The sequence below is a fragment of the Gopherus evgoodei genome, chromosome 9, assembly GCF_007399415.2.
Source record: "Gopherus evgoodei ecotype Sinaloan lineage chromosome 9, rGopEvg1_v1.p, whole genome shotgun sequence".
Classification (NCBI taxonomy): Eukaryota; Metazoa; Chordata; order Testudines; family Testudinidae; genus Gopherus; species Gopherus evgoodei.
The window spans coordinates 52,663,085-52,689,246 of record NC_044330.1 but is presented as its reverse complement, the minus strand read 5'-3'; the positions used below and the strand labels follow the sequence as shown (position 1 = coordinate 52,689,246).

The 26,162-nt window shown below is 55.7% G+C and overlaps 1 protein-coding gene across 1 annotated transcript in view; it reads left to right on the top strand.

Annotated features, from left to right (window-relative positions):
- PFKL (phosphofructokinase, liver type) overlaps window positions 1–26,162 on the top strand; it is a 58,190-nt gene extending 32,028 nt beyond the window's left edge. The window contains exons 8-22 of the mRNA XM_030575832.1: window positions 5,446–5,541; window positions 5,638–5,730; window positions 6,556–6,681; window positions 7,169–7,233; window positions 9,915–9,978; window positions 10,970–11,116; window positions 11,436–11,506; window positions 13,668–13,760; window positions 16,927–17,080; window positions 19,200–19,364; window positions 20,374–20,435; window positions 22,177–22,288; window positions 22,736–22,835; window positions 23,346–23,451; window positions 23,958–26,162. Coding sequence (XP_030431692.1) covers window positions 5,446–5,541; window positions 5,638–5,730; window positions 6,556–6,681; window positions 7,169–7,233; window positions 9,915–9,978; window positions 10,970–11,116; window positions 11,436–11,506; window positions 13,668–13,760; window positions 16,927–17,080; window positions 19,200–19,364; window positions 20,374–20,435; window positions 22,177–22,288; window positions 22,736–22,835; window positions 23,346–23,451; window positions 23,958–24,105 — 1,602 coding nt within the window. The 3' untranslated portion in view covers window positions 24,106–26,162. The remainder of the gene's footprint in view (window positions 1–5,445; window positions 5,542–5,637; window positions 5,731–6,555; window positions 6,682–7,168; window positions 7,234–9,914; window positions 9,979–10,969; window positions 11,117–11,435; window positions 11,507–13,667; window positions 13,761–16,926; window positions 17,081–19,199; window positions 19,365–20,373; window positions 20,436–22,176; window positions 22,289–22,735; window positions 22,836–23,345; window positions 23,452–23,957) is intronic.

Here is a 26,162-nt window from a genome sequence, read left to right as displayed (position 1 = left end):
TTGATAAGCACTTGCTGCCCCGGCGTAAGGAGGGGGAGGACATAGATACCTTCCTGACGGCCTTTGAGAATGCCTGCGAGCTGCACCGGGTTGACCCTGCAGACAGGATTGCAGTTCTCACCCCCTTACTGGACTCCACAGCTGTGGAGGTGTACAGCTGACTGAAAGGGGCGGAGGCAAGGGACTACGAACTGTTCAAACAGGCCCTGCTCCGCGAGTTTGGGCTGACTCCTGAGATGTACTGGAAAAAGTCCCGGAGCCAGCGTAAAACCCGTGAGGTCACATACCTACAACTGGTCAACCGGGTGCAGGGGTATGCCCGCAAGTGGACAGCTGGGGCCCAAACTAAAGAGGACCTGCTTGACCTATTCATACTGGAGCACCTGTACGAGCATTGCCCGTCCGACTTGAGGCTGTGGTTGATGGACCAGAAGCCGGAGAACCCACAGCACGCAGGCCAGCTGGCCGACCAATTTGTGGACAGTCGGGCAGGGGATGGCAGGGAGGAGTCTCGAAGGAGCAAGCCTGCCTCAACGCAGAGAGAGAGTCATCATGGGACCTCCCAGCGGGGTCCTATGGAGAACCCCCCCAAAAGGGGAACATCCAGCGGCAGGTCCCTCCGACCCACTCAAGGGGACCCACGAGACATGGGCTGCTATCGCTGTGGCCAACGAGGTAACATACGGGCCCAGTGCCCCAAGCTCAGGGACAGACCAAGCAGACCCAACCCGCAGAGGGTGGACTGGGTAAAAACCCAATCGGAGGAGGGGCTACTGGCAACGTACCACCTGTGGATGCTCCAGGCTCCGGGTTTTTGGTTTACCGGGTGGGTGCGGGGCTGCCCCTCCGGAAGGAGTGCATTGTTTCCCTGGAGGTAGATGGGAGGAAGGTCACTGGGTACTGGGACACGGGCGCAGAAGTGACGCTGGCCCGACCCGAGGTAGTGGCCTCAGATCGGATGGTGCCTGACACCTACCTGACCCTGATGGGCGTGGGTGGGACCCCATTCAAGGTGCCCATGGCCAGGGTACACCTGAAATGGGGGGCCAAGGAGGGCCCCAAGGATGTGGGGGTACACCGATATTTGCCCACTGACGTGTTAATGGGAGGGGACCTCGAGGACTGGCCTAGTAACACCCAGAGTGCCCTGGTCGTGACTCGTAGTCAGAGTCTGCAAAGGGCACTGCACCCCGACAACGGGGAAGGTACTCGACCGGAGGTGCAGGACCCTAACCCAGGGAGCGGGGAACGCCCAGGGGCACGGTGCAGAGAGGCTGCGGCCTCAGACCCAGCCAGCAAGAAAGAGCCGGTCCCCATCCCTGTCCCAGCTGCTGAGTTCCAGGCCGAGTTGCAGAAAGATGCTTCCTTGCGGAAGCACCGGGACCGGGCTGACCTTAGTGCGGTACAGACCATGAGGAGAGGTTGCAAGGAGAGGTTCCTGTGGGAGAAAGGGTTCCTGTACCGAGAGTGGGCTCCCCCAGGGGAAGTAGAGTCATGGGGGATCAGGAGGCAGCTGGTGGTTCCCCAGAAGTTTCGTCACAAGCTGCTGTACCTGGCCCATGACATCCCTCTCGCAGGGCACCAGGGAATCCGACGCACCAGGCAGAGGCTGCTACAGAACTTTTACTGGCCTGGGGTCTTTACCCATGTCCGACAGTACTGTCAATCCTGTGACCCCTGCCAGAGGGTGGGGAAGGCCCGGGACAAGGGGAAAGCGGCTTTGAGGCCTTTACCCATCATAGAAGAACCTTTCCAGAAGGTGGCCATGGACATAGTGGGACCCCTCAGCAAGATGACCCGGTCAGGGAAGAAATACATCCTGGTGGTGGTGGATTTTGCCACTCGCTACCCCGAGGCGGTAGCCTTGTCCTCTATCGAAGCAGACACAGTGGCAGATGCGCTGCTGACAATTTTCAGCCGGGTGGGGTTCCCCAAGGAGGTCTTAACGGACCAGGGGTCCAACTTCATGTCGGCCCTGCTCCGGTCCTTATGGCAGAAATGTGGGGTCCAGCACAACTGGGCCTCAGCGTATCACCCCCAATCCAACGGGCTGGTAGAAAGGTTCAACGGGACGCTGAAGATGATGCTAAAAACATTTATGAACCAGCACCCGCAGGATTGGGACAAGTACTTACCTCACCTGCTGTTCGCGTACAGGGAGGTGCCCCAGGAATCTACCGGGTTTTCACCTTTCGAACTGTTGTATGGAAGGCGGGTAAGGGGGCCCCTAGACCTGATGAGGGACGAATGGGAGGGGAAGGCCTCTCCCGAGGGAGAGTCAGTGGTGGAGTATGTCCTGACCTTCCGGGAAAGACTGGCCGAGCTCATGGGCCTGGACAGGGAGAATCTGGCCCGAGCCCAGAGGAGGCAGAAGGTCTGGTATGACCGCACGGCATGGGCCCGTGCCTTCGCCACCGGAGATCAGGTGATGGTTCTCATCCCCGTGAGGAGAAACAAACTCCAGGCCGCCTGGGAAGGGCCCTTCAAGGTTATCAAGCAACTGAATGAGGTAAACTATGTGGTGGAGCTGTCAAACCGGGCACATCACCGTCGGGTGTACTATGTGAACATGATGAAACCATACTATGACAGGGGGAATGTGGTGTTGGCCGTGTGTGGACATTGGGAGGAGCAGGGAGATGACCCCTTAGTAGATCTATTCCCTGGGACCAAAGCGGGTTCCCCCCTGGAGGCGATTCCCCTCTCTGATCAGCTGACCCCGGGCCAGCACGCTGAGATCAGGGGGGTGCTGCATCTATACCGACAGCTGTTTTCCAACCAGCCTGGACGCACTAATTTGACTGTCCACCGGGTGGAGACCGGGTCACATCCCCCTATAAGATGCTCCCCTTTTCGGGTCACTGGTAAAACTGCCCAGGATCTTGAAAGAGAGGTCAGGGACATGCTGGCTTTGGGGGTGATCCAGCTGTCTTCCAGCCCTTGGGCCTCGCCAGTAGTGCTGGTTCCCAAGAAGGATGGGTCAATCCGGTTCTGTGTGGACTATCGAAAGCTCAATGCCATCACCGTATCTGATGCCTACCCTATGCCCAGGCCTGACGAGCTCCTAGACAAGCTGGGAGGTGCTCGGTACCTCACCACCATGGATCTTACCAAAGGCTACTGGCAAGTGCCGCTGGACGCAGATGCCAGGCTGAAATCGGCCTTTATCACCCCTCTGGGGCTCTATGAGTTTCTGACCCTGCCCTTCGGCCTCAAGGGAGCACCGGCCACCTTCCAGCACCTGGTGGATCAGCTACTGAGGGGGATGGAGAGTTTTGCCGTGGCGTATATTGACGACATCTGCGTCTTCAGCCAGACCTGGGAGGACCACATGTCCCAGGTTAAACAAGTCCTGGACCGACTCCGAAAGGCTGGGTTAACAGTAAAGGCTGAGAAGTGCAAGGTGGGGATGGCTGAAGTATCTTACCTGGGCCATCGGGTGGGGAGCGGCTTCCTGAAGCCGGAACCAGCCAAGGTGGAGGTAATCAGAGACTGGCCTGCCCCCCAAACCAAAAAGCAGGTCCAGGCCTTTATTGGGATGGCGGGGTACTATCGAAGGTTCGTGCCCCACTTTAGTGCCATAGCCAGCCCCATCACTGAACTGTGGAAAAAGGGGAAGCCAGACAAGGTGATCTGGACTGAGCAGTGCCAGGAGGCTTTCCGGGCGCTGAAGGAGGCTCTGGTTAGTGGCCCAGTTCTGGCAAACCCAGATTTTGATAAACCCTTTATGGTGTTCACCGATGCCTCAGACACGGGACTGGGGGCGGTGTTAATGCAAGAGGATGAAAAGGGGGAGAGACACCCCATCGTGTACCTGAGTAAGAAGCTGCTACCCCGGGAACAAAGCTACGCGGCCATCGAGAAGGAATGCCTGGCCATGGTATGGGCCCTTAAGAAGCTAGAGCCATATCTCTTTGGGCGACACTTCACCGTGTACACCGACCATTCTCCCCTGACCTGGCTGCACCAGATGAAAGGAGCCAACGCCAAGCTCCTGAGGTGGAGCCTGCTCCTGCAGGACTATGACATGGACGTGGTCCATGTGAAGGGAAGGGCCAACATGACAGCGGATGCGTTGTCCCGGAGAGGGGACCCTGAACTTCCCCAGGTCACTGGGCAGAGTGACCCCGCTCAGTTCAGTCTCGAAGGGGGGAGAGATGTGATGCAGTAGGTACTGTCTGTGTGGGGAGTGGGAGAGCAGAGGAGGACTTTAGGGGATGGACGATGCCAGAGCCTGTAACCTGAGCTAGGTAAGGGAGAGGAAAGGTCAACACCTTTACCCGGGAAGGGGACAAAAGAAGGGAGTGGCAGGAGGGAAGCAGTTGGAGTTTGGGCTTGGGGCTGTGTGGGCGGAATTCAGGGTATCCTAGCTAGGATCCAAGCACCCTGAAAGCCCAGAAGGACTCGGTGGAGGGGTCCTGACTGTGCCTGCAAGCCCTGCTGTAACCTGTGTTCCTGTTGTCCAATAAACCTTCTGTTTTACTGGCTGGCCGAGAGTCACTGTGGGTCCCAGGAAGAGGGGTGCAGGGCCGGACTCCCCCACACTCCGTGACAGATAGATATGCTTGCTTTGATCTGCTTAGCTCTTGGAAGTCCAGGTGCTCCGGGCTGCTGGCCCCATGCTGCCCAGGATCTGCCATTAGAGAATTTTTCCCTGAGAAACTCCTGTAACATTTCACGAACCCCAGTTTGGGAAGCACTGGACTAGATGACCTCCTGAGGTCCCTTCCAACCCTGATATTCTATGATTCTATTATTAGGAACAGCTTGGGCCAGATCCCCAGCTGCTGTGAATTGGAACCGCTTCACTGGGATCGCTAGGCGACACTTATTCCCCCCAGCTGAGGAGCTGAGCCCTTGTGAAGGCTGAACTGCGCATTTCTAGCAGAGCTGGTGCATGAAGGGGAGTGTATGTGCCAACAGGAGTTCAAGAGGGTTGAGCCAGTCTCTTTAATGAAACAAAATATGCTACTGAATACAAATCCAGCTGAAACGTGCCTTGGGAGGCCCAGAGAAGACTGGCAGGTAGGGCCCAATCCCACAGAGGCAGGGCCCTATTGAAGTTAATGGAGCTCTGTGGGGAGGAGGGGGCTGCTTTCTAGAGTTCTGCAGACCGGGCAGCGCCGTGCTGCGTCCCTGGGGTACAGCAGCACGTTGCTGGGCAGCGGGATTCTGGCATTGAGCTGCAGTGGCTGCAGAAGATTTTGAGAGATCTCCCCGACTTGAGTGAGGGATGTCACTGCGTTTTAGCAGAGGACACAGAAACACACAGTCACAGTGCATCCTCTCCATCAGTTTACCAAGGAACCTGCGGTTCCCTACTCCCAGCAAGGTAGCAAATGATCGGTGCTGAGCACCAATGGGCTCCCTGAACAGCTAGCAGAGCCAGTCTATCTGCTCCTGCCAGCTCCAGTTAAGTTTAGCTGTTTCTTTCTCTTGTGGCAGACGCGTAGCAGAGGGTCCCGACTCAACATCATAATCATTGCTGAAGGCGCCATCGACAGGAATGGCAAACCCATCTCTTCCAGCTACGTGAAGGATGTAAGTGACGCACTCTTGGGCGTGTGCTTCTTTGCTGGGGGGCTCTGGAAGTACATTGACCTGTAACAAACCTGCTCTCTTTTCTCTGCTGAACAGCTGGTTGTCCAGCGCCTTGGCTTTGACACCCGAGTGACCGTCCTTGGTCACGTGCAGCGTGGCGGGACCCCCTCGGCATTCGATCGTGTGCTGGTAGGTACAGTCAGTTTGGCTGAGAGGGCTTTGTGTGCAAGCAGGCCTTGTGTGATCGCAGTGACGGGGCTGGTGCGCCTGCATTTGGGAAATCCCAACATGATGAGCAGGAAGTGGGCCCCTGGAAGGTTCCCGATGCGAGGTGCACTTACTTACAGGCTTGGGGGAATGCCTGGAGTCACATACAGTGCAGCATTCATTGGCACTTGATCCGTTGTGCAGAACAGAGACCGGCCCCCTCCTAGTCCACTGCTAACTGTCCTAGTCTTAAATAGCCTAGTAACGAGCTGGGATCCTAATCATCTAAATTAGAGAAACAAACCCATTGAGCCACAGAATCCACCCATCTCTTCCCTGCCCCCTCGGAGGGGCCGTGCCGGAGCTTTGTCGAGGCGCCCGTGGCTTTGATACCTGTGCGGGGAAATGAGTTAAGTGGGAAATGTAGCTGTACTGTCTGGTGCTCGAGCACAGAATTAAAACCACCCCTGCAGGAGTTGCAGCAGCACCTGTCTCCGTTGGTGTATGTGTGGGACAGGGGCTCACTCCCTGGGAGTTTATTTGGCATGTGGGTGTCTGCAGGATCTTTCAGTGGCAGTGGTCAGGTACATTTGTGCCTCACCAGCTCAGTCTTTCCTTAGCATGTGGTGTGTTTTGTGTAGCCAAGACCGCGCGATGCTCTGATTCCCACTGGCGTGTGTGTACGAGGCTCCCCGCTAGCATGGCTGCCTCTGACAGGTGGGCTGAGCCGTGCAGCGGGGCACGTGGCAGCAGCGGGCCCGCACTAGAGAATCAGCCCTCTTAGCAAGGTTCCTGTGTCCTCCGCAGAGCAGTAAGATGGGGATGGAGGCCGTGATGGCGCTGCTGGAGGCCACGCCTGACACACCCGCCTGCGTGGTGAGCCTTTCTGGGAACCAGTCTGTCCGCCTGCCCCTGATGGAGTGTGTCCAGGTGGTGAGTATATGAGGCAGCTCTGGTGGACAAGTTCTACTGCTCAGTTTGGCCTCCCTCTCTTTTATACTGTACTCTGCTGTGGCACATGACAGCAATTGGCAAGGGAGAAACAGCACTGGAGAGTCCAGAAGAAATGAAGGATGGCCCCAGAGATCTGCGTATCTGGAGGTCTGTTCTAGCTGTGCGCAGGTGGCGTTTTGTGTGTCATTAGCCAGTTGGAGTCTGATGTACACAGATCCCCTGTATCTCGAGATTTAAAGTCCCAGTACGTCCCTTCTGCTGGGGGGGTGGAGAGAATCCATTGCTGGCCTTGTTCTGCCCTGTTTGCCCCCTCGCCAGGCTCGGGGGTTACTAAGAGATAATCTGCCAAGTGTCATTTCATTTTCAACCGTGTCTCACGTTTCGCTGACTTCCCTTGAATTACGTGGGTTTTTCTTTATAACTGAAACTTCTCCATCACTTTCTCTCCCCCTGCCCCCCCCCCCAGACAAAGGAAGTGCAGAAAGCGATGGATGAGAAGAGGTTCGAAGAGGCAATCCAGCTCCGGGGAAGGTGAGGCACCCTGATTATGGCGGAGCAGCAGCTCTGCAATGGCTACGGTGGAGAGTCACTCACTTTTTTAAGATGACTGTTCTAACTTCTGTACAATGCACATGCTCACTCAGATTGCTTTGAAACTTGCTGTGCCTCATGGGGATGTGGCATAGGGTCAATGGTGCAAATTTGGGGTCATTTGAGCAAGGGGTTTCCAAACTGCAGTCCCTCTGCCCCCCAAGGAAATCATGTATTTACAAAATCACCTGGTTCTTCTAACAGTTTTTGTGCACATCTGGTGCCCAGGCGATGGCTTTGATCCTCCCCAAACCGATCTCACTCCTTGGGATTGATCTCAGCTTGTGCACTGCAACCCTGGCACTTTGGGGGAGAGATGCTGACAGTTACTGAGAGGTGAAATTTGGAACTGCAGGGGGGTGAGAGCTAAACTGATGCGCCCAAGGGAGTGAAATGCGTGTGCATGAGGCCCAGGGCAGGGGCAGAGACTCTGCACCTCCACTCTCCCGCCCCTCCCTGCCTTCAGCTGGTCCTGGCCCTTCTCGTGGCACTGGGGGAGTGAGCAGGCAGAGGGAAGGTGGGGGTGGGAGTTCTACAGGGAGAAATGGGGTGGGAAGGGGGGATCAGAGCTGTGCAGTGGGTGAGGTTGGGAAGGTTTTATTGCTCTCCCCCCAACTCCCCCACATCCCTGCCCCTCAGTTCTGTCCCCCTTTCAAAATTCCCCCCCCCCACCAGCTCCATGCTAGTCCCTGTGCTGTTTCCATGTCCTCTGCCCAGCCCCTCACACTGTGGGTTCCCAGCCAACACCTGCTGCCCACAGAGAGGAAGGCTGTGCGGGGCAGAGAGAGGGGCGACAAGCAGATGGCACAGGGCAGTGAGAGTGTTCCGTGCAGCCAGGGCACGGTGGGGCTGGGTAGTTGCTGCTACAGAGCCAGAGGCCGGGCAGAGGGACAGCTGGGCCGTGGGACATGGGGAGGGGCTGAGAAGTTGTTTTGAAAGCCAAGGAAATGGACTGCAGCAGCATCGTTAAAACACAGTTCCGGCTGCCTGGTGGGGCGGGGCCCTTCTGGAGGGCAGCTAACCCTCTGCCTCTGCAAAGAGCAGCTGGCGAGTGAGAGTGACGCCAGCCCCGCACTGCAGCCTCCCCTGAACTCCGCCGGCGAGGTCCAGGCCTGCTGCCCACCCCCGGAGCAGTGCTCTGCACACGCAGGGGACATAGCTCACTAGCCCTGCGGGGGACAGACAGACAGCCTTGCTTTGCTGAGACGACTCTCAGGCTCAGGCCAGGCACGGCGAACAGGAGCCACCTACCCTGGCCTGAGCCTGCTCCACAGAACCCCCCAACTTGCTGCTCCCTCCCTTTCGCCCTGGCCCCGAGGAGCCCTTCTGAGATACTGCCTTCACTGACCCCTTGCTAAGTCCAGAGACCACTGCCATCTCTGCCAGTGGAGCGCCAGCAGTCCCACGATGCAGTCCCTGTGCCCTGCCACTGACACACCCTGCAGCTCCCAGCGCTCAGGGCAGCCCTGATCCTCACAGTGCATGTGCACTGTCACCACAAAAGTTCTGCCAACTGCTCCAACTGCTCCCTCCTCCATTCACTACAGCTACTGCTAGCACAGTGACTGCAGCTGGGGGGCATGCAGAAAAATGCTGCAGTTCAGATCTATGCAACACAACACAGACAATGAAAGATTCTCTTGGTCATTCTTCGTGGCTGCTTCTCATCGCATGAGCCAGAGGGTGTCATTTGCACTGGCTATTGCCAGCTCCTGGGGGCAGAGTTGAGAGAGAGAGAGAGAGTGTGTGTGTGTGTGTGTGTGTGTGTCACAGCTCATCATTCTGGAAGGGCATGAGGCACCACTCGGCAACCTTCACTCATTAGCAAATTTTGGCGGGCAGTTAATTAGTAGCATATCCCATGCAATCAAATCTGCACGTGGAGCTACTCAGCATTTCTGTTAGAAAATCCCAAAAGCAAAGTTCTTCTCACTCAGCTACCATGACTTAAAATTTAATTCATAAGGCGGGAACCTGGAATTCTGATGAGTTTAACACTAACTTAACCAAAGGAAAATGTTTTTGCCATTTCCCAAGGCTTTGTGAGTACTAAAACGTACCAAAACTGCCTTAAAAAAAGATGAAATTGGCAGGGGGTTGCTCTAAATGGGCGAATTAACTAGGATCTGGGAGAGAGAGACATTCAAAGTAGTCCAATGTTCATGCACAAGCAATGGAAAACACTAGTTTAAATTCTGGAAGTACGATAGCATAATGACATCGACTGTCCAGCCTTTACCTCCTTGGGGAATGCAGACACACAACTTACCGAGATACAGGGCTCACTCTTCGTTAGCTACACCCTGAGCTGGAGTGGGGATTGGCCCTGCTTTGAGCAGGGGGTTGGACTAGATGATCTCCCAAGGTCCCTTCCAACAGTAATAATCTATGATCTATGTTGGCATAGCTCTACCCCCTTTCCCCCCCTCCCCTCTGAACACCTAGTTCCTACAGACACCCTGGAGCTGTTCTCCTAGGTCCATGGCCCTGACCCCTCCCTGTTTAAATCTGTGATCTCCGGCTTGGGGCTGATAGCTAACTCTGGAGTGGATCCTGCAGGTGGGGTTCGATGTGATTGTGGTCTGGAGTGACTGGCTCATCGAGAGTGGTTTTCTTTCCAGGAGCTTTGAAAATAACTGGAACATTTACAAGCTCCTGGCACACCAGAAAATAGCCCATGAAAAGGTAAGTCGGGGAGGGAGTGGGCAGAAGGTGCAGAGAGTGCTTGGGCTCTTGGGTCTAATCTAGCATAGACTGCAAGTTATTAAAAACTAAAAAAAGGTGTCCACTCACCCGCATGCACCAATACATCTCCATGCATACACGGACACTGCCATGCGCCTGCACAAACATGTCCATACGCACGCACCAATGCACCCACCCACGTGCACTGACCCACTTGCATGCATGCACAGACTCACCCACCTATGTGCACCAAAACACTCACCCAGGTGCACCAACATACCCACCCATGGATGCGTACACAGACCTGGTCTCAGTCGCGCACCCAGATCCCCCAAAAGCATCAGGAGGCAGAGCCCAGGTTCACTCTTAGCTCAGGTAGCTTTTCAGTGACGGAAACCCCTCCTGTTAAGAGGGATGGAGATCTCGCTAAGGGGGTGGCGAGGGGCCTAGTGGGGAAGCTGCATGCTGGCTGTCCCTGGCAGCATGTGGTCCTTGGAGGGGGCTGGGCCAGGGAGGGGGAGCCAAATGTGCTAGGGGCTCCCTAGGGACAGGCAGAGCCTGTCAGTATCTGATCCTGCTCTCCCTGGGGCTCCCGCAAACAGCAAAGAACAGGCCGTGGCACAGCAAGACCTACTCTGCACTCTTTCCCACATCAGTGGGGAGCTGGTGAGCAGCTGCAGCAGGAAAGGGTGGGCTGCCCCTCCCAGCACCCCCGGCTCACAGCTGAGTGGCTCCTGGGGCTGCTGGGAGGCAGCGCCCTTTCCCACAGTGACAGGGCTGATCCAGAGGACTTGTGGTCACAGTGATCCCTGGAGCCTCAAACCCCCATGGGTCATGCAACAGAATGCCCCTGGTGCCATCCAGCTGATGTGGCTGGGGGTCACCTGGGCTGGGGCTGGCTGGCGTGTAGTGTGGCAGTGCCCCAGGCACACGTGCTCTCCCTGCTGCAGCTGTCTGCGCCGACTGGTGCTGTTTGTCTCCCTTCCGACAGACTCACTTCAGCCTGGCGATTCTGAACGTTGGCGCCCCGGCGGCCGGCATGAATGCAGCTGTCAGGTCGGCGGTGCGCATTGGGATCTCCCAGGGGCACACAGTCTACGTGGTGAACGATGGCTTTGAAGGCTTGTCGAAGGGGCAGGTACACCTCTCCTGTTTGACTGCAGCTGGGGGCAGACATCGGCATGTACCTCTGGGGAACCTACCTAGTGTTAATATGGGTGGCTTCATATTAACACCCCTGGCGAGTATTTGCCATGTCACCAAGCCGTCAGTAAGCAGGCCCCGTTCAGTGAGATCGGCAGGCCGAGCTCAGCCAGCGTGGAGGGCATAAACAGCCGAATTCCATCCTCATGCGCCCCCTCCAAAACATGCCATCATCTCACTGCCCAGAGCCAGGGGATTTGCTGACGGGTGTCTCAGGCTGTCGTCAGCATGAACCAAGACATTGCTCCTTGCAGATCCGCAAGGTGGGCTGGCACGACGTAGCAGGCTGGCTGGGACGTGGCGGGTCCATGCTGGGCACCAAGCGGTAAGTGCCACGGACGGGCTGGGTGAATCTGAGCAGTGCTTGCTGCTAAGCACAAAGAAAAGTGTCAGGGCAGGAGCAGAGAGACAGGGCCAAGCGCAAGCTTCTGGAACTCCGTGACCCACTGAGGTAGGGCTGGCCTCACACGTACTCTGAGCAAACACCCGTTAATCTCCTTGAAGCAAAACCTGTGTCTAGAACTGGCCTGCCTGCTGCAGAGCCATTGCCAGCTCACGCCTGGGGTTGCCCCACGGCAGCCTAGGGCTCACTCCAGGGTTCACTGGAGTCAACATCTCCCATTGCTGTTGAAAGGAGAAAAGGCCCCGTGTGAAAAGGAAACTTCCCCAAAATGGGAGGCGGGGGAGCAGCTGGCCTCTTGGGATCCTGCTGCAGGGTGCATCCCTTCGACTCGGCTGTGAATTCATAGGGTAGCTGCAGGCACCTGTGTGGAACGAGAGCAAACGCTGCCTGCTCAGGCTGCCTGTGTTGTCCATGCCTTTTGCACAAGGTGCAAATCAGACCTTGGGGCTCAGTTGTCAGGTGTCCTGGTGCAATGGCCTGAGATCCCTGGGCCTAGCTGGGTCACCAGGCTTCTCTCCTCCCTCCTGTCTTCACTCTGCTCCCCAGGCACGCGGCATGATGTGGGCTCTTGGGTGACAGCTGGGGAGCCTGCCTGAGTCCTGCGCGGAGCTGTGCCTGGCAAGGAGCATCTGCTTCAGTGCTAGGAGCACCGCAGCTCTGCAGAGCTCAGCCGGAGACCCAGGCCCCAGGATAGTCTCCAGTACCTTCTCGCTGGGCTGTGGCTCTGGTGCATCCCAGCATGGTCACCAGACCTCTCCCTGGCTGCCAGTGTGTCCTAGAAAATAACACAAGTGAGAGAGCAAACTCACCTGGCCCACTCTCTGCGCTACCCAGCACTGGAGTCCAGAGCCGAGCTCACTCCACTCGCAGGGTGGGGCTGGCAGGACAGCCTTTGGTGAGCTGGCAGATTGGCTTCCCCGCCATCCTTATCGGTGTCCTCCCAGCCCAGACAAACCGAGCTGTGAGTGCAGCTGCTAGCATCCCTAGGAGACTAGGAGCAGGTGAGTTTAACAATCCCTGCGGTCTCGCTGCTCCCTGGGGTGCTAAGAGTGCAGTTAATGCTCTGGGACCCAGTGAAGGGGTGTGTTGTGTGTTTGTCTGCTCATGTTCTTGTGAGAGAAACTTTCTCTCCTAGGGCGTCTCAGGCAATAGCCAGATACCACTGCCCTGTGCAGACCTTTGTTATAGATGTGAAGGCCAGAAGGGACTGCTGCGATCATCTAGGTCAGGGGTAGGCAACCTATGACACAGGTGCCGAAGGCGGCACGCGAGCTGATTTTCAGTGGCACTCACACTGCCCGGGGCCTGGCCACCGGTCCGGAGGGCTCTGCATTTTAGTTTAATTTTAAATGAAGCTGCTTAAATATTTTAAAAACCTTATTTACTTTACATACAACAATAGTTTAGTTATATATTATAGACTTATTGAAAGAGGCCCTTTAAAAACGTTAAAATGTATGACTGGCACGTGAAACCTTAAATCAATCAGAGTGGATAACTGAAGACTCAGCACACCGCTTCTGAAAGGTTGCCAACCCCTGATCTAGTGTGACCTCCCATATAACACAGGCCAGAGATCGTCACCCAGTGGTACCTGCTTCAAGCCCATATCTTGTGGCTGAGCTAGAGCAACTTTCCAGACAAGTTTCTCACCTTATCATTGCTCTGTTCATCCTGAACAGAACATAAGAACAGCCACAGTGGGTCAGACCAATGGTCCATCTAGCCCAATATCCTGTCTTCTGACAGTGGCCAATGCCAGGTGCCCCAGAGGGAATGAACAGAACAGGTAATCATCAAGTGATCCATTCCCTGTCGCTCATTCCCAGCTTTGGCAAACAGAGGCTAGGAACACCATCCTGGCTAATAGCCATTAAGCACTAATGCCTGGGTGGCAGGGAGGGAATTCTCTTGCCATCCAGTCAGGGCTCAGATGTCAGGTGACTGTCCCTTGATGAAGTGGGTTCCTTCTCACTCGTGTGTGTTCTTCCCTGGGTGTGGCCAGCCGAGCTCCCGGCTGTAGAACCAGTGTAGTGTCTGGGGTATGTTCTGCACTCAGACACCTCCTTCTTTCGCTTCACAGAACTCTTCCGAAGACCTCCATGGAAAAGATCGTGGAGAACGTGCGGAAATTCAACATCCACGGCCTCCTTGTTGTTGGAGGCTTTGAGGTGGGGTGAGGCTGCCAGCCCCTTCAACCGTCTGTTGGGCAAAGGGGGCTGGTGAATTATTTTGTATGACAGCAGAACCTCAGAGTTACAGACCCCTTGGGAATGGAGTTTGTTTGGAACTCTGGTGTCTTCACCTCTTACCTGTAAGCAGCTACCCTGCACGTGGGGGTGGGGACAGGCAGCTGGGTCTAGCCCCCTGGCTGCAAGTGTGAAGACTGAGGCACCCTGGGGCATCCTGGTGTCAGTGAGTGTGCAGTGCAGGCTGTGGCCCCTTAAAACTGAGATGCTCCTCCAGAGCCCAGTGTGTTGGCAGCCGCTCGGCCTCCGACTCCAGCAGCTCACACTCCAGGCCAAGCTCTGGCCACAAGAGAGCAGCTCCCGCCCCAGCGCCTTCCTTGTAGCATCAGCAGCAGCTTCTTTCCTAGGCTCAAACTGAGCTTGCAAGCTTGTTCCCCTTCTGACCGAGGGGATGAAACTAGCACCCACAGCTTACAGGAAAGGGGCACAGACTCCAGTGCTATTCCTGCTTTGCCGGCTCAGGCTGCCAGCAGGGGCTCAGTGCTGTGCCTACAAATCTCAGCATCTTCACCTCCTAGCTGTAAATGGCTGCCCATGTGTGGGGTGAGGGTGGGAACAGGCAGCCCAGATGTGCCTACTTTTAAGGTGCTGTGCAGGCACAGTACAGTATTTGCCATTTTTTTTGGTCTCCACTTCTGCCTGATCATGTTCTTCTGGTTCCACATGGTGTCCGGTTGACCACTCAGTCCATAACTCTCGTGTTTGGGTCTTTGAGGTTCTACTGTACTTGTATTCCAGCTGAGAGCAGGGCCCTGCTGCTAGGCACTAGACATGCTGATGGTAGGAGACAGTCTCTGCCTCAAAGGGCTTACAGTTCTGAACAGACCAGGCAAAGGGTGTTCTAGCCCCATGTTGCAGATGGAGAACTGAGGACCAGATGGATTAAGCACCTTGGCCAAGTCACACGGACAGTCTGTGGCAGAGCGACTAGAACCTCTGTCTCCTGCATTTCAGCCTAGTGCTCTAGCCACAGACCCGTTTCTGTGATGTTGTGTGTATCCCAAACTGCAAAATGTGGGTGCTCAATATGGCCCTGGACATGCTGTGCATGTGCAGCAGCTGCCTGGGTACACCCTAGCCTCACGCTGTGAGGTAGGACCCACAGCTATCCTGCTTGGGGTCAGAAGATCACAAAAGGCTGAACCCGTTCAAGCTGGATGTAACATGCGCTTAGCAAAGTGTACCTGGCGTGAGGTGAGACACGAGCCCTGGGGTCCACTGGGCGCTGTTGTAACCTGGCTTCAGGCACCTCCTCTTGGCAGGCTCCACCAGCTCCTGCTCTAGGCCACTGCATGCAGGATGCTTCTCTCCCCCTCAGGGGGCCCTGTCATAAACAGATAGCTAAGGGTTAATGTCTCTTACACCTGGAAAGAGGTAACCTGAAGCACCTGACCAGAGGACCAATCAGGTCTGGGTGGAGGGAAGTTTGTGTCTGAGTTCTTTGTCTTGTGCCTCTCTCTCTCTCGGCTATGGGAGGATCTCTGTCTCTTGCTTTCTAATCTTCTGTTTCCCAGTTGTAAGTACAAAAGATCAGATAGTGATTTATATGTTTTTTTGGACTTACACAAGCCTCCTTTCTAAACCAGCTGGGGTAAAGCTCTGCCCCACGCTCTGTGCGTGGAGTCTGGGTGTGAGTCGTGGCAGCAGTCACTGCTCCTGTCAGTCATACGTCAGAATAGCACCGACAAGCTCCGCAGCTGATGGAGCCCCACAAGCCCCATGTGAGGCAGGTTTGTGTTACTAACCTGTCCCCGTCCTAGCCCCTCCACGGAGATGTATTTGGACCCACACGCTGGATCTGTCTGGTTCTGGGCAGGCTCGACCCACCTTCTCTGGCTCTGGCCTCTCAGGCCGAGACTCTGATGCCACTTCTAAGGAATAGGCCACTGTGGCCCAGCTGTCCTGAGCCTCCAGGACCAGTGCTGGCTTCCCAAGACAGCCCAGTCACTCAAGGACACCCTCCCTAGGGCTCCACCCCAATGGACACTCAGGTTTATAGTTTAATCCTTCAGGGACACATGACAATTGAAGCAAGTTGCATGGAGACTTTGCAGACAAATTTCTAAACCAATCGCACTTTGCTGATAGACAAAGCACAAGAGATATAGAGATGTACGCCGCTCCCTCCCTCAGGGTCCTCCCAACTCTGAGCATTCCTTGGATTTTGGTCCGTGCCTTCTGGGGTCCCAGTTCTCCCCTCTGGGATCTCTTTCCTCTAGCTCAGTCTTCTCTTCCTGAACATGGCGTTTCCTCTGACTCTTTAAATAAGTTCCCTTTACCTTGTTGCTCTCCAGCCATCAGGAGGTCCCACTTCCCTCAGCGAGCATATTCCTTTTTAACAGCAACTCGTAACACTACTTGTCTTTGTTCCTTCATTTCTGCTTGGGATTTTCCATGGCTTCAACCCCACCTCCTGCAGCCATCCTGGGGAACTGGTGTCTCCTCTGCTGCAGCCATCTCTTTGTTCTAGGGTGCTTCCCCCTAAATGGAAGGTTAATGACCTTGTAGCCAGGTCTCGGTGGAATGTGACAGACCCCATTAGCAGGTGGCTGATTCAATATACAGAGATAGTTATACAGAGAGTTCATAAAATCAGTTCTACACTGACAGGTTCCCCAAGCCACTGCAGCCATGTTTTAGGAAGGGATGTTGAGTGATCTTCCCAAAGGCCTACAGAGCTGGTGTATGCACTGGGATTAGTCGTTGGCAGGCTCAGCAGGGAAAGCCAGTTGCTGAGCTCAGCACTATTATTATTATTTATTAGTGATATTGCGGTAGTGTCTAGGATCCCCAGCCATGGCCCACGACCCTGCTGCGCTAGGTGCAGCACACACAGAACAGCGACAGTCTGTATCCCAAAGGCCTTACCCTGCAGAACGCTGAAGCAGGCAGTTGGGGAGCTCCTGTGGCTGCTGTATGCGCATCACTGCTTTGGCAGGTAGATAGGAGATCTGAGTCTCTGCTAACCCCAGCACCTTTATGAGCATGTCAATTCACGGAGCATCAAACTGGCCTTGCTCTGGGGGTGAAGGTGAGGGTGGGTTATAGTCTCTGCCATGTCCTTACATTTCCACTTGGTGCTGCCCCCTGCAGGCGTATCGAGGGGGGTGTGCAGCTGGTGGAGGCACGAGGGCAGTACGAGGAGCTCTGCATCGTCATGTGCGTGATCCCGGCCACCATCAGTAACAACGTGCCTGGGACCGACTTCAGCCTGGGCTGCGACACAGCTGTCAATGCTGCCATGGAGGTGAGGCAAGCCTGGGATTGGGGGTCGGGTGGGAGGCATGACAACAAGCTCCCTGAAAGGTGAGCAGGAGACATGTCGCTGCTGGGAGACGCATTCCCATCGCAGGCCTGGATCTGCAAAGGGTCTTGAGCTTCACAGTGCCTAGCTTGTAGTTACCAGATAACCCTGGGACCAGCACTGCAATCTGCAGAGCCCGAGGTTGGCAGCTAGGCTGCTGCTGCTTCCAACGACATTGGGCCTGTCATAAATATAAAGGGAAGGGTAACAACCTTCCTGTATACAATACTATAAAATCCCTCCTGCCAGAGTCACCCAATCCTTTTACCTGTAAAGGGTTAAGAAGCTCAGGTAACCTAGCTGGCACCTGACCGAAAGGACCAATAAGGGGACAAGATACTTTCAAATCTGGGGGGGGGGGAAAGCTTTGTCTGTCTGTTCTTTGTCTGTTCTGTGTGCTTGCCAGAGACAGAGCAAGAAGCTGGCAATCCAACTCCATTAGTATTAGTAAGTAGGGAAGCGAAGTGTTATCTCACTTTTATTTTGGCATGTGATTTCCTTTGTCTAACAGGGAGGTTTATACCTGGTTTTGTAACTTTAAGGTTTTGCCTGGAGGGAGATCCTCTGTGTTCTTGAGTTCTTTGTTATTCTGTAAAGTACTTACCATCCCGATTTTACAGAGGTGATTCTTTTACCTTTTCTTTAATTAACATTCTTTTAAGAACCTGATTGATTTTTTCATTGTTTTAATATCCAAAGGTTTGGGTCTATGTTTACCTGTACTAATTGGTGAGGATATTATTCTCAAGCCTCCCCAGGAAAGAGGGTGTAGGGGCTTGGGGGATTATTCTCAAGCCTGTCCAGGAAAAAGGGTGTAGGGGCTTGGGGGGATATTTGGGGAAGTAGGGCTCCAAGTGGCCCTCCCTAATGTTTGTTTAAAATCACTTGGTGGTGGCAGTGTTACCTAACCAAGGTACAAGGAAGGATTTGTGCCTTAGGGAGTTTTAACCTAAGCTGCTAGAAATAAGCTTAGGGGGTCTTCATGCGGGTCCCCACGTCTGTACCCTAAAGTTCAAAGTGGGGAGGGAACCCTGCCAGGGCCCGAGAGGGAGCAAGCATGACTCTGTGGTCCAGTGCGTCGGGCATCCCCCTGCAGGGTGAGTCCCAGCATCCAGGCCCCTGGCTCCAGGTGCTCTCACCCACCCCCTGACAAATTCCACAGTGCAGCTAGGAGCCATCAGCACAAAAACTTGCCGCCTTTTGAACAGGGAAATGTGGGGAAGAAGGCAGTGCCTTTTGGCTGCCCACCCTCCTCTGCATTTCCAGCGTGGGTCACCCACACAACCCCATCCTCCCCCTCTCCCCTCTACACACTGTCTGGGGAGCACTTGCTCACTCCCCGCGTAGAGCACAGAGACCCACCTCTTGCAGCCCAGGCTCCTACTGGGTCCAGCTTCGACAGCCTCCTGCACCCTGAAGCAGCCTCTTCCTCCTCCCATCGTTGTGTGGGACCTTGTCCTTCCTTCTCGCGCTGGCTAGACACTCTGCTCAGAGCTAAGCCAGTCTGAGGCCTGGCCCTGGGAACCATGCTGGCCCTGTCAGCCAGAACGTTTCCACCACAGAAAGGTTCCTCCACCCAGGCCTGTGTCACCAGGTTATGCACAGTAAGGGGAGGGGACAAAGGAGCACTTCCCCTCCCTTCCTCTTCCCGCTCGGCCTGGGCCCTGCGCAGTGCTCCCGCCATGTTCCATGGGCTGCCAGACAGCGGGGACCTCCCCAGCACAGGGCTTGGACCCCAGAGCTGCCCTGACTCCGAGCAGACACCTGCTGATGAGTGGCAGAGCGCTGCCTGGAACCGAGGATCAAGGGCCCTGTCCTGCTGGGTCATGCATGCAAGCTGGTCTAGTGTTTCAGGGGTGCTGTAAGGGTTGTGAAGGGCCAAGCTATCATCAGCTGCCAGACTGGAGGAGGAGAGCTTGTCTGCTCAGGATGACAGCAGATATGGCTCTGACCCACGGCTGGTTCTCCTTGCCAGCTCTCCATGACCCAGGGGTGAGGATCCCATATTTGCTCCAGTTCTGACGTCTGTGCTAACGAGCCCTCTCTTCTGTCCTTGGCACAGAGCTGTGACCGCATTAAGCAGTCAGCCTCTGGCACCAAGCGCCGCGTCTTCATCGTGGAGACCATGGGGGGTTACTGCGGCTACCTGTCGACAGTGACCGGCATCGCCGTGGGAGCGGACGCCGCCTACGTCTACGAGGATCCTTTCACCATTCACGACCTGAAGGTGAGCTCGCTCTCTGGCTCCTGTGGAGATATGCCCAGCTCTGTGCAGAGCCTGTCCTTCCCTGTGGGCATGATGTGGGCCACACGATATGTACAGGAACAGGAAGAGCATACAGCAGGTGGCATACAGCAGTTCCCTTAGTGTGTTTGGGACAGACGTACTACATGTAATTAATTTGCAGCGCCATTAATTAAAGGGAGGAAAGTTAGCACAGAGTGATTCCTGGGAGAGAGAGAGAGCCGTGATCTCTGCCTCACTCGCTGGACCAAGGAGATCTAAGTGTGGGGGTGACCAGTGGGAATTCGGTGAGGACATCAGGTGTAGATGTGATGGGGGAGGAAGGACACGGTGCTGGACATGGGGTTGTGAGGGTCTGATAGGGATCCCTGGGCCCAAGGACCATGAGGTAGCAGAGGAAAACGAATGGCTGCCTCATCAGATCTGAATCTGAGCGCTGGATTCACAAAGGCCCCGTGGCAGAGGCTGGTGTGGTAACCTCTCATCGTGAGGATGGTATCACCTCCTGCTACAAGCATAGGCTCCCTGGGTCCTTCTGATGCAGAGGGTGAAGGGTCTCAAGAGCCTGGGCCATCAGGGAGGTGAGAAGATGATTCGCCAGAGGCCCTAGCAGTACAGCTCACCCAGGGAGGCAGTGGAATGAGCCCTGGTAACTCCCTTCCCCCAGGCAATACCCAGGGGCCAGCCAGGGTTTGTTCATGGCTGCATTAGCGCCGTGCAGAGGCGATGCCCCCATTGGATCAGCTTCCTCTCCCTGCCTGAGAGCACATTGCAGCTGTTGTTTGGGCCCTGCCGGGAGGAGGAGGAGATGATGCCGATTGGATAAGGGTGTTTCTGGGCGGGGGTTGCCCTGCGCTGGAGGTTTGAATGGACGGAAGGCAAGAGTGGTGCTAAGGGCCTTCTCTGGGGTGGGAAGCCCCTGGCTGGGCAGGTGCTGGGTGGTGGGATGGTGCCGAGTGCTGTACTAGCCCGCCCCATGTCTGTCTTGTAGGCCAACGTTGAGCACTTGACTGAGAAGATGAAGACTGACATTCAAAGGGGCCTGGTGCTCCGGTGAGTCAGCCCGGGGCTCTTCTCTCTGTGGCAATGCAGCTCTGCAGGGTGCACCACCGCTGTGAAACTAACCCAGCTTCCATGTTCCAGCCCGCAATCAGACTGCGTGGGGCACCGGCCAGCCCCCTCGGCACCCCCTGAGCGCCAGGCTGGAGAGCTGCTGCTTTTGCTGCTGCTGAGGAGAGTGCCCCATGGGATGCACATTTGGAGCGTAGAGGGTTCAGGAGTGTGCCGGCTGAAGGACACAGCCCTGACCCTCCAGGCAGCCTGGCTGCTGCCCATTGCATGGCTACACACGCACACAGGAATCGGGGAGGGACTCTCAAGGGAAGCCATCACTTATGCAATGGTGGAGAACATTGGTCTTGGTGCGGCTGTGGTTGAACCACAAAGAGTTGAAATGAACCAGTTTGAAGACATGAGCTTGGAGCTGGGAATCAGCCCCATCACAGAGCAGCACCCCAAGCACCAGGCTGTTTTTAGGGAGCTGTGACAGCTTTAGCTGTTTGAGGGCCAACAAAAAGCTCTGACCTCTGGCCTTCAGACGCTTTTATTTCCAAACCTGGCAGTTTTAACCCAAATCAGCCTAGTGAAGCCCCCAGTGCTTAGAAGCTTGGGCAGGAAATAACTGGGACGAACCAGTGTGGGAGAAAGCATGTGAATGAGGGAGAGGAAACGGGACTGCAGAGCAAGGGGTGAGACCTGCGGGTGGTAGAGGTCAGCCAGTGAGATGTAGCTGTGTCGTGCGGTGTGGTCAGTGCGGGGACTGTCTCGCCTGTCCTGGCTGAGACCACCCTTGGGGAGCTGCCACTATCTAGCACAGCTGAGCAGTGACTGTTTCACCAGCTCCGGTGCCTCGCGGGTGGAAGCCTGGGGAGAAGTTCCTCAGAGTGGTGCCCAGAGGGTTGTCTAAGAACGGGATGCATTAGATGTAGCCTCCAGGAGGGAAAGTTCCCAGGCAGGACGATTTCTTTGGCTAGGCAGAGGTGGCAGGCCCATCCCTTGAGATGTTTGAAGCAAGGCTCCACAAAGAGCTGGCTAACACACAGCCGGGGCAATCTAGAACTGGTAGGGCGAGGGAGGGCTAGATCTCGCTGAGCTCTTCCATCTCTAATGCCTAGGGCTTTGGCCCCAAGCCAGGGCTTGGCACACAGGGCGGGGGGAATTTCCTGCACTGGGCTGTTGACCTGCCAAGCTTTGGTAACTGTGGAAGGTTTCAGAGACAGCCCGACCGAGGGTGGCGGTGACCAGGTCGTGCTGGGATTTGGGATCATAGATTATTGTTCTACGCCAGGGGTAGGCAACCTATGGCACGTGTGCCAAAGGTGGCATGCAAGCTGATTTTCAGTGGCACTCACACTGCCCAGGTCCTGGCCACCGGTACGGGCGGGCTCTGCATTTTAATTTAATTTTAAATGAAGCTTCTTAAACATTTTAAAAACCTTATCTACTTTACGTGCAACAATAGTTTAGTTATATATTATGGACTTATTGAAAGAGACCTGCTAAAAACGTTAAAATGTATGACTGGCACATGAAACCTTAAACTAGAGTGAATAAACCAAGACTTGGCACAGCACTTCCAAAAGGTTGCCAACCCCTGTTCTAAGCACTGTGCAGCTCCCTGCCCGCTTTGCCCATGGCGCAGCAAGCTGTGGGTAGGATACTCTGCCCCTCGCCATGGCCTGCTGAATCACGGGAGGCAGACCCACTAATGCGCTCTCCTTTGCCTTCCCCCAAGCAACGAGAAGTGCCATGAACATTACACCACTGAGTTCCTCTACAACCTGTACTCGTCTGAGGGCAGAGGGATCTTCGACTGCAGGATCAACGTCCTGGGACACCTCCAGCAGGTAGGCGGCAGCTGCCCCGGCTGGGCTGGGAACCCTCTGGGCAGGCGGCTAGGGCCAGAGACGGGCTCCTGTTCAGCTCAGGAGGAGAGGCTGGGGCCTAGTCACCTCTAGGCCCTGCCACTCCTTTGCTTTCACTGTCTTCCTGCACTCACGGCAGTGCGGAGGCCTCCGCTCACTGTGCTTAGCCGGTCTGAGTGTCGCTCTGTAGGCCGCACTCCTCCGAAAGCGCAGCACATGCCGTGCTGCAGCTGCCTGGGCTGTATGCTCTGTGTACGGCCCAGAGGCGGATGGCCATTTCTAGGGCACCCGCTTCCCGTGTTACACAGTGATGAGTAGATGCCACTACTACCCTCCCTGCCTAGTGCCTCCCCCCACAGCTGTGAAACAAGCTCCCTTTGTTCCTGGCTTAATTCTGTGCCCCGTGGGGCCACCCGTCTCCGTTTGCAGGGCGGAGCTCCGACCCCCTTTGACCGTAACTATGGCACCAAGCTGGGGGTGAAGGCCATGCTGTGGATGTCAGAGAAGCTGCAGGAGGCTTATCGCAAGGGTAGGTCGAGCGTCGCGGCACGGGGAACGTGGGCGAGAGTGTAGTGCTTGCCCTGGGCTCAGAGAACGCTCTGCCTGCCAAGGCTTTGACACTGAGCCCCTGGGGTCCATCGGGCAGGCTTCTCTCCACCGCCCCCCAGTCCCCGGGCATGTGTCCAGCGGCTGAGCCAGGCTGGAAACTCTGGCCCCACCAGCCCTGGGGATCCGTGGGACCCACTCAGCATGGGGCAGTGCCTGTGCAATTTCCCAATCTGCCCCAGCCATGGCCTGCAGAAATAGCCTCTAGAGGTGAAAGGGGAGCAGAGGCCCCACAGCTCAGTCAGTCCTCGCCTGGAGTGGCTCATTACGAGGTAGCCCCAGCTGATGGTGCAGCGAGCCGGCCCCTGCATTCTGGAAGCCCCTTGCCAAGGCTGAGTTGTGTTGCTGATTAGTCAGCGCTCTGCAGGGGAGGCGCGGGACCCTGCGTGGCTATGTCCATGTTGCTGCTAACGCCCCACCTGTGATCCCACAGGGCGCGTCTTCGCCAACTCGGCAGACTCAGCCTGCGTGATCGGGCTCAGGAAGAAGACGGTGGCCTTCAGCCCCGTGACAGAGCTCAAGAAAGTCACCGATTTTGAGTGAGTACTGGGCTGGGAGCAAGGGGGGGTTCCCGTCTCCCAGTGCGCCTTCCTGCTTGGGAGTCGGGGCCTCTGCCAGCCAAACCATCAGCGATGCATCTCTCACGCGCTGTCGGCAGGGACCAGAGTTGGCCTGAAGCAGACATGGGCCAGGGCAGCAGTGTTCCAAGCATCTTGACAGAACTGGCTGGGCGACGCCACAGCTCAAGAGCAGAACTCACTTTTTCCTTTCAGCCTGGTTTAATCTTCCCAGTCTGACTCCCTCAGAAAACCTGCTTTCCACCAGCCGGGCTCCTGGTGCATTTCAAAGACTGGGGTTACCAAGACATGGCTAGTTTCCCTTTGCAAAGCCATCTATTCCGCTGCGGGGAAAGCATGTCTCGTGGGCTGGAAAGGCTGGGTGGGGGGATTTGTCCATCTGCCGGGAGCACAAGTCTTTGGGCTAGACCCTTCACTGCTGCAAGCCAGCTCCCTGCAGGGCTGATCTCTGTCCCTTTCCTCCACAGGCACAGGCTGCCGCAGGAACAGTGGTGGCTCAATCTGCGGCTGATGCTGAAGATGTTGGCCAACTACCAGATCAGCCTGACTGAGTACATCTCTGGCAAGATGGAGCACGTCACTCGGCGCACCCTCAGCATTGAGAAGGGGTTCTAGCACTGCCCCCTAGTTGCAGGAACACTGTAGTGCCCCATCCCCTGTGTCTCTATTGCCTTTCCACACAGTGTTAGCTGAACCCCAGTCCCCGGTGCTAGGAGGGGTGCTACCAGGTGCTTGTGCTGGGCACGCTGGCTAGCGTGACTCCCAGGATCTCCTGCTTTCTGGGGATTTCAACCCACCTCCGAGATTAGTTGACACTCCTCTCTCCCACCCGGCCTGCAGAGCAGGTCTGTGATCAGCCTCTCCCCTGCTGGGTCTGGGCTACAGGATCCCAGGCCTACCGATGGTTCAGTGATCAGTGCTTTGGGTGCCTGGCTAGAGCCACCTTACAGGAGCCTGATTCTCAGCAAGCTCTGTGGACAGACCCTCAAGGGTACTGAGGTGCCTAACTCCCACTGGTTTCAGAGGGATGTAGGTGTCTAAAGACCCTTCAGGGTCTGGGCCCAAGCCAGGTCCCTGTAAGGCTCTTCTGGTGGGCTCGTCCCATTTGAAGAGATTGGCCCAGGAGGCTGGTGTCTGGAGGAGGAGCGTGCTCACATCCAGTCCGCGCAGGGCAGATCCTTTAGCTCACACTCTGATTTTGTTCCCGTTACTTAATGTCTTCAGCGTCTGATGAATTCTTCATGGTTCACTCACGTGGCTAAAAGGTTTTAGTATCACCTGCAATGAACTGGAAGGGACCAGGGATGAGCATCAGCTCTCCGCAGGCGCATCCCAGTGGCTTTCTCTGACCATTATGTAGGCACCCAATAAAGTCCCCTTCTGTTCTTCCCAACTTGGCAGACGTGTTTCATCTGCATGTTCCCACTCGCTTCCTCTGTTGGGACACTTGCTAAATTGCATTTCTTCCTGGCAGCTGGAGTCTTCTCTGGGCGCTGAGCGCCGGCCCAGCCCAGCTGTGTGCTGAGCAGCAAGCACCCAGAAGACATTGTTTCACACGAGTGCTTGGCTTCTGTGGTCTCCCACACAGACTCCTAGCATGGCCGAGGTGATAAGCTCCCTTCCCAGCCCTTGCTGATGTTCCTTGTGAGCCACCATGTCCAGTGCACGCTAGGGGGTAGTCACCATGGCTGTGGGCAAACCTTGGCTGGCTATGCTGTGTCCCGGTGTTCTCTGTGCAATCCGTGTCTTGTGCTGTCTGTGGCGCTGCTTGTGTCTCCTAGCGATAAAACCCGCTGAACCCGAACCTGTGTCTGGAAAGAGGTGCTTGCACCCCTGCGTATGTGGCCGAGCACCAGCATGGCTTTTCTCCATGGGGGCTTGGACTGAGGGAGAGCATGGCTCCCAGCTCTCCATGTTGGCGAAGTCCCGTGGCGCTGAAGTGGAAAGAGAAGGGCTGTAGCTTGTAGAGCGGGTGAGCTAATTTGGAAAACAGGCCCCTCTCCCCTGCTGTCACTGGTTCACTGCCCCTGCGCTGTTGTGTTCTTGTCCATCCAGATTCTGAAACCCCACCCAGCGAGGCCTCAGTGTCTGGCTCGCTGGGAAGCAGGGCAGCGATGCAACATGAAATCCCAGGCGAGGCTGTGGTTTGGCTAAGCATCAACCGCATGCGCAGTGCGTAGACGGCATCTCTGCAGCCTGCCGTGGGCCTTTGCTCAGTGCTAGGCGTCTGCTGTGAGTACTCTGTGCAGCTGTCCAGGAATAAAGGGCAAGGCCCCATACCACGGAGTACCCTTCCCTGTAAGGGTCCAAAGAGTCCAGAGATCCAGGAACTTTCCCTGAGTCCATGCTTACAGCTTCTTCACCCAGAAAACAAGCTGACAGGTCACCACCCGCGTGGGCTCTTTGATTGGTGGAGAGATGAGAACATGTGTAGAGTCTTCGATCTCTCATCATCGCACACAATTACCACTTGCCTTCAAATGCACAAGAATTAGCACTTCCCTGCTAAAGTTCTTCATTTGCATTCCATAAGGCTTCTTACTCGTTTGATGGGTTATTTAGTTACAGGGGTACACACAATTTAAATATTTATTACATCGTAACAGGATACAGCTAAGTGAAAATGCATGTAACATCTCTTTAGTTTTAAATAAACACCAAATACACTCTGA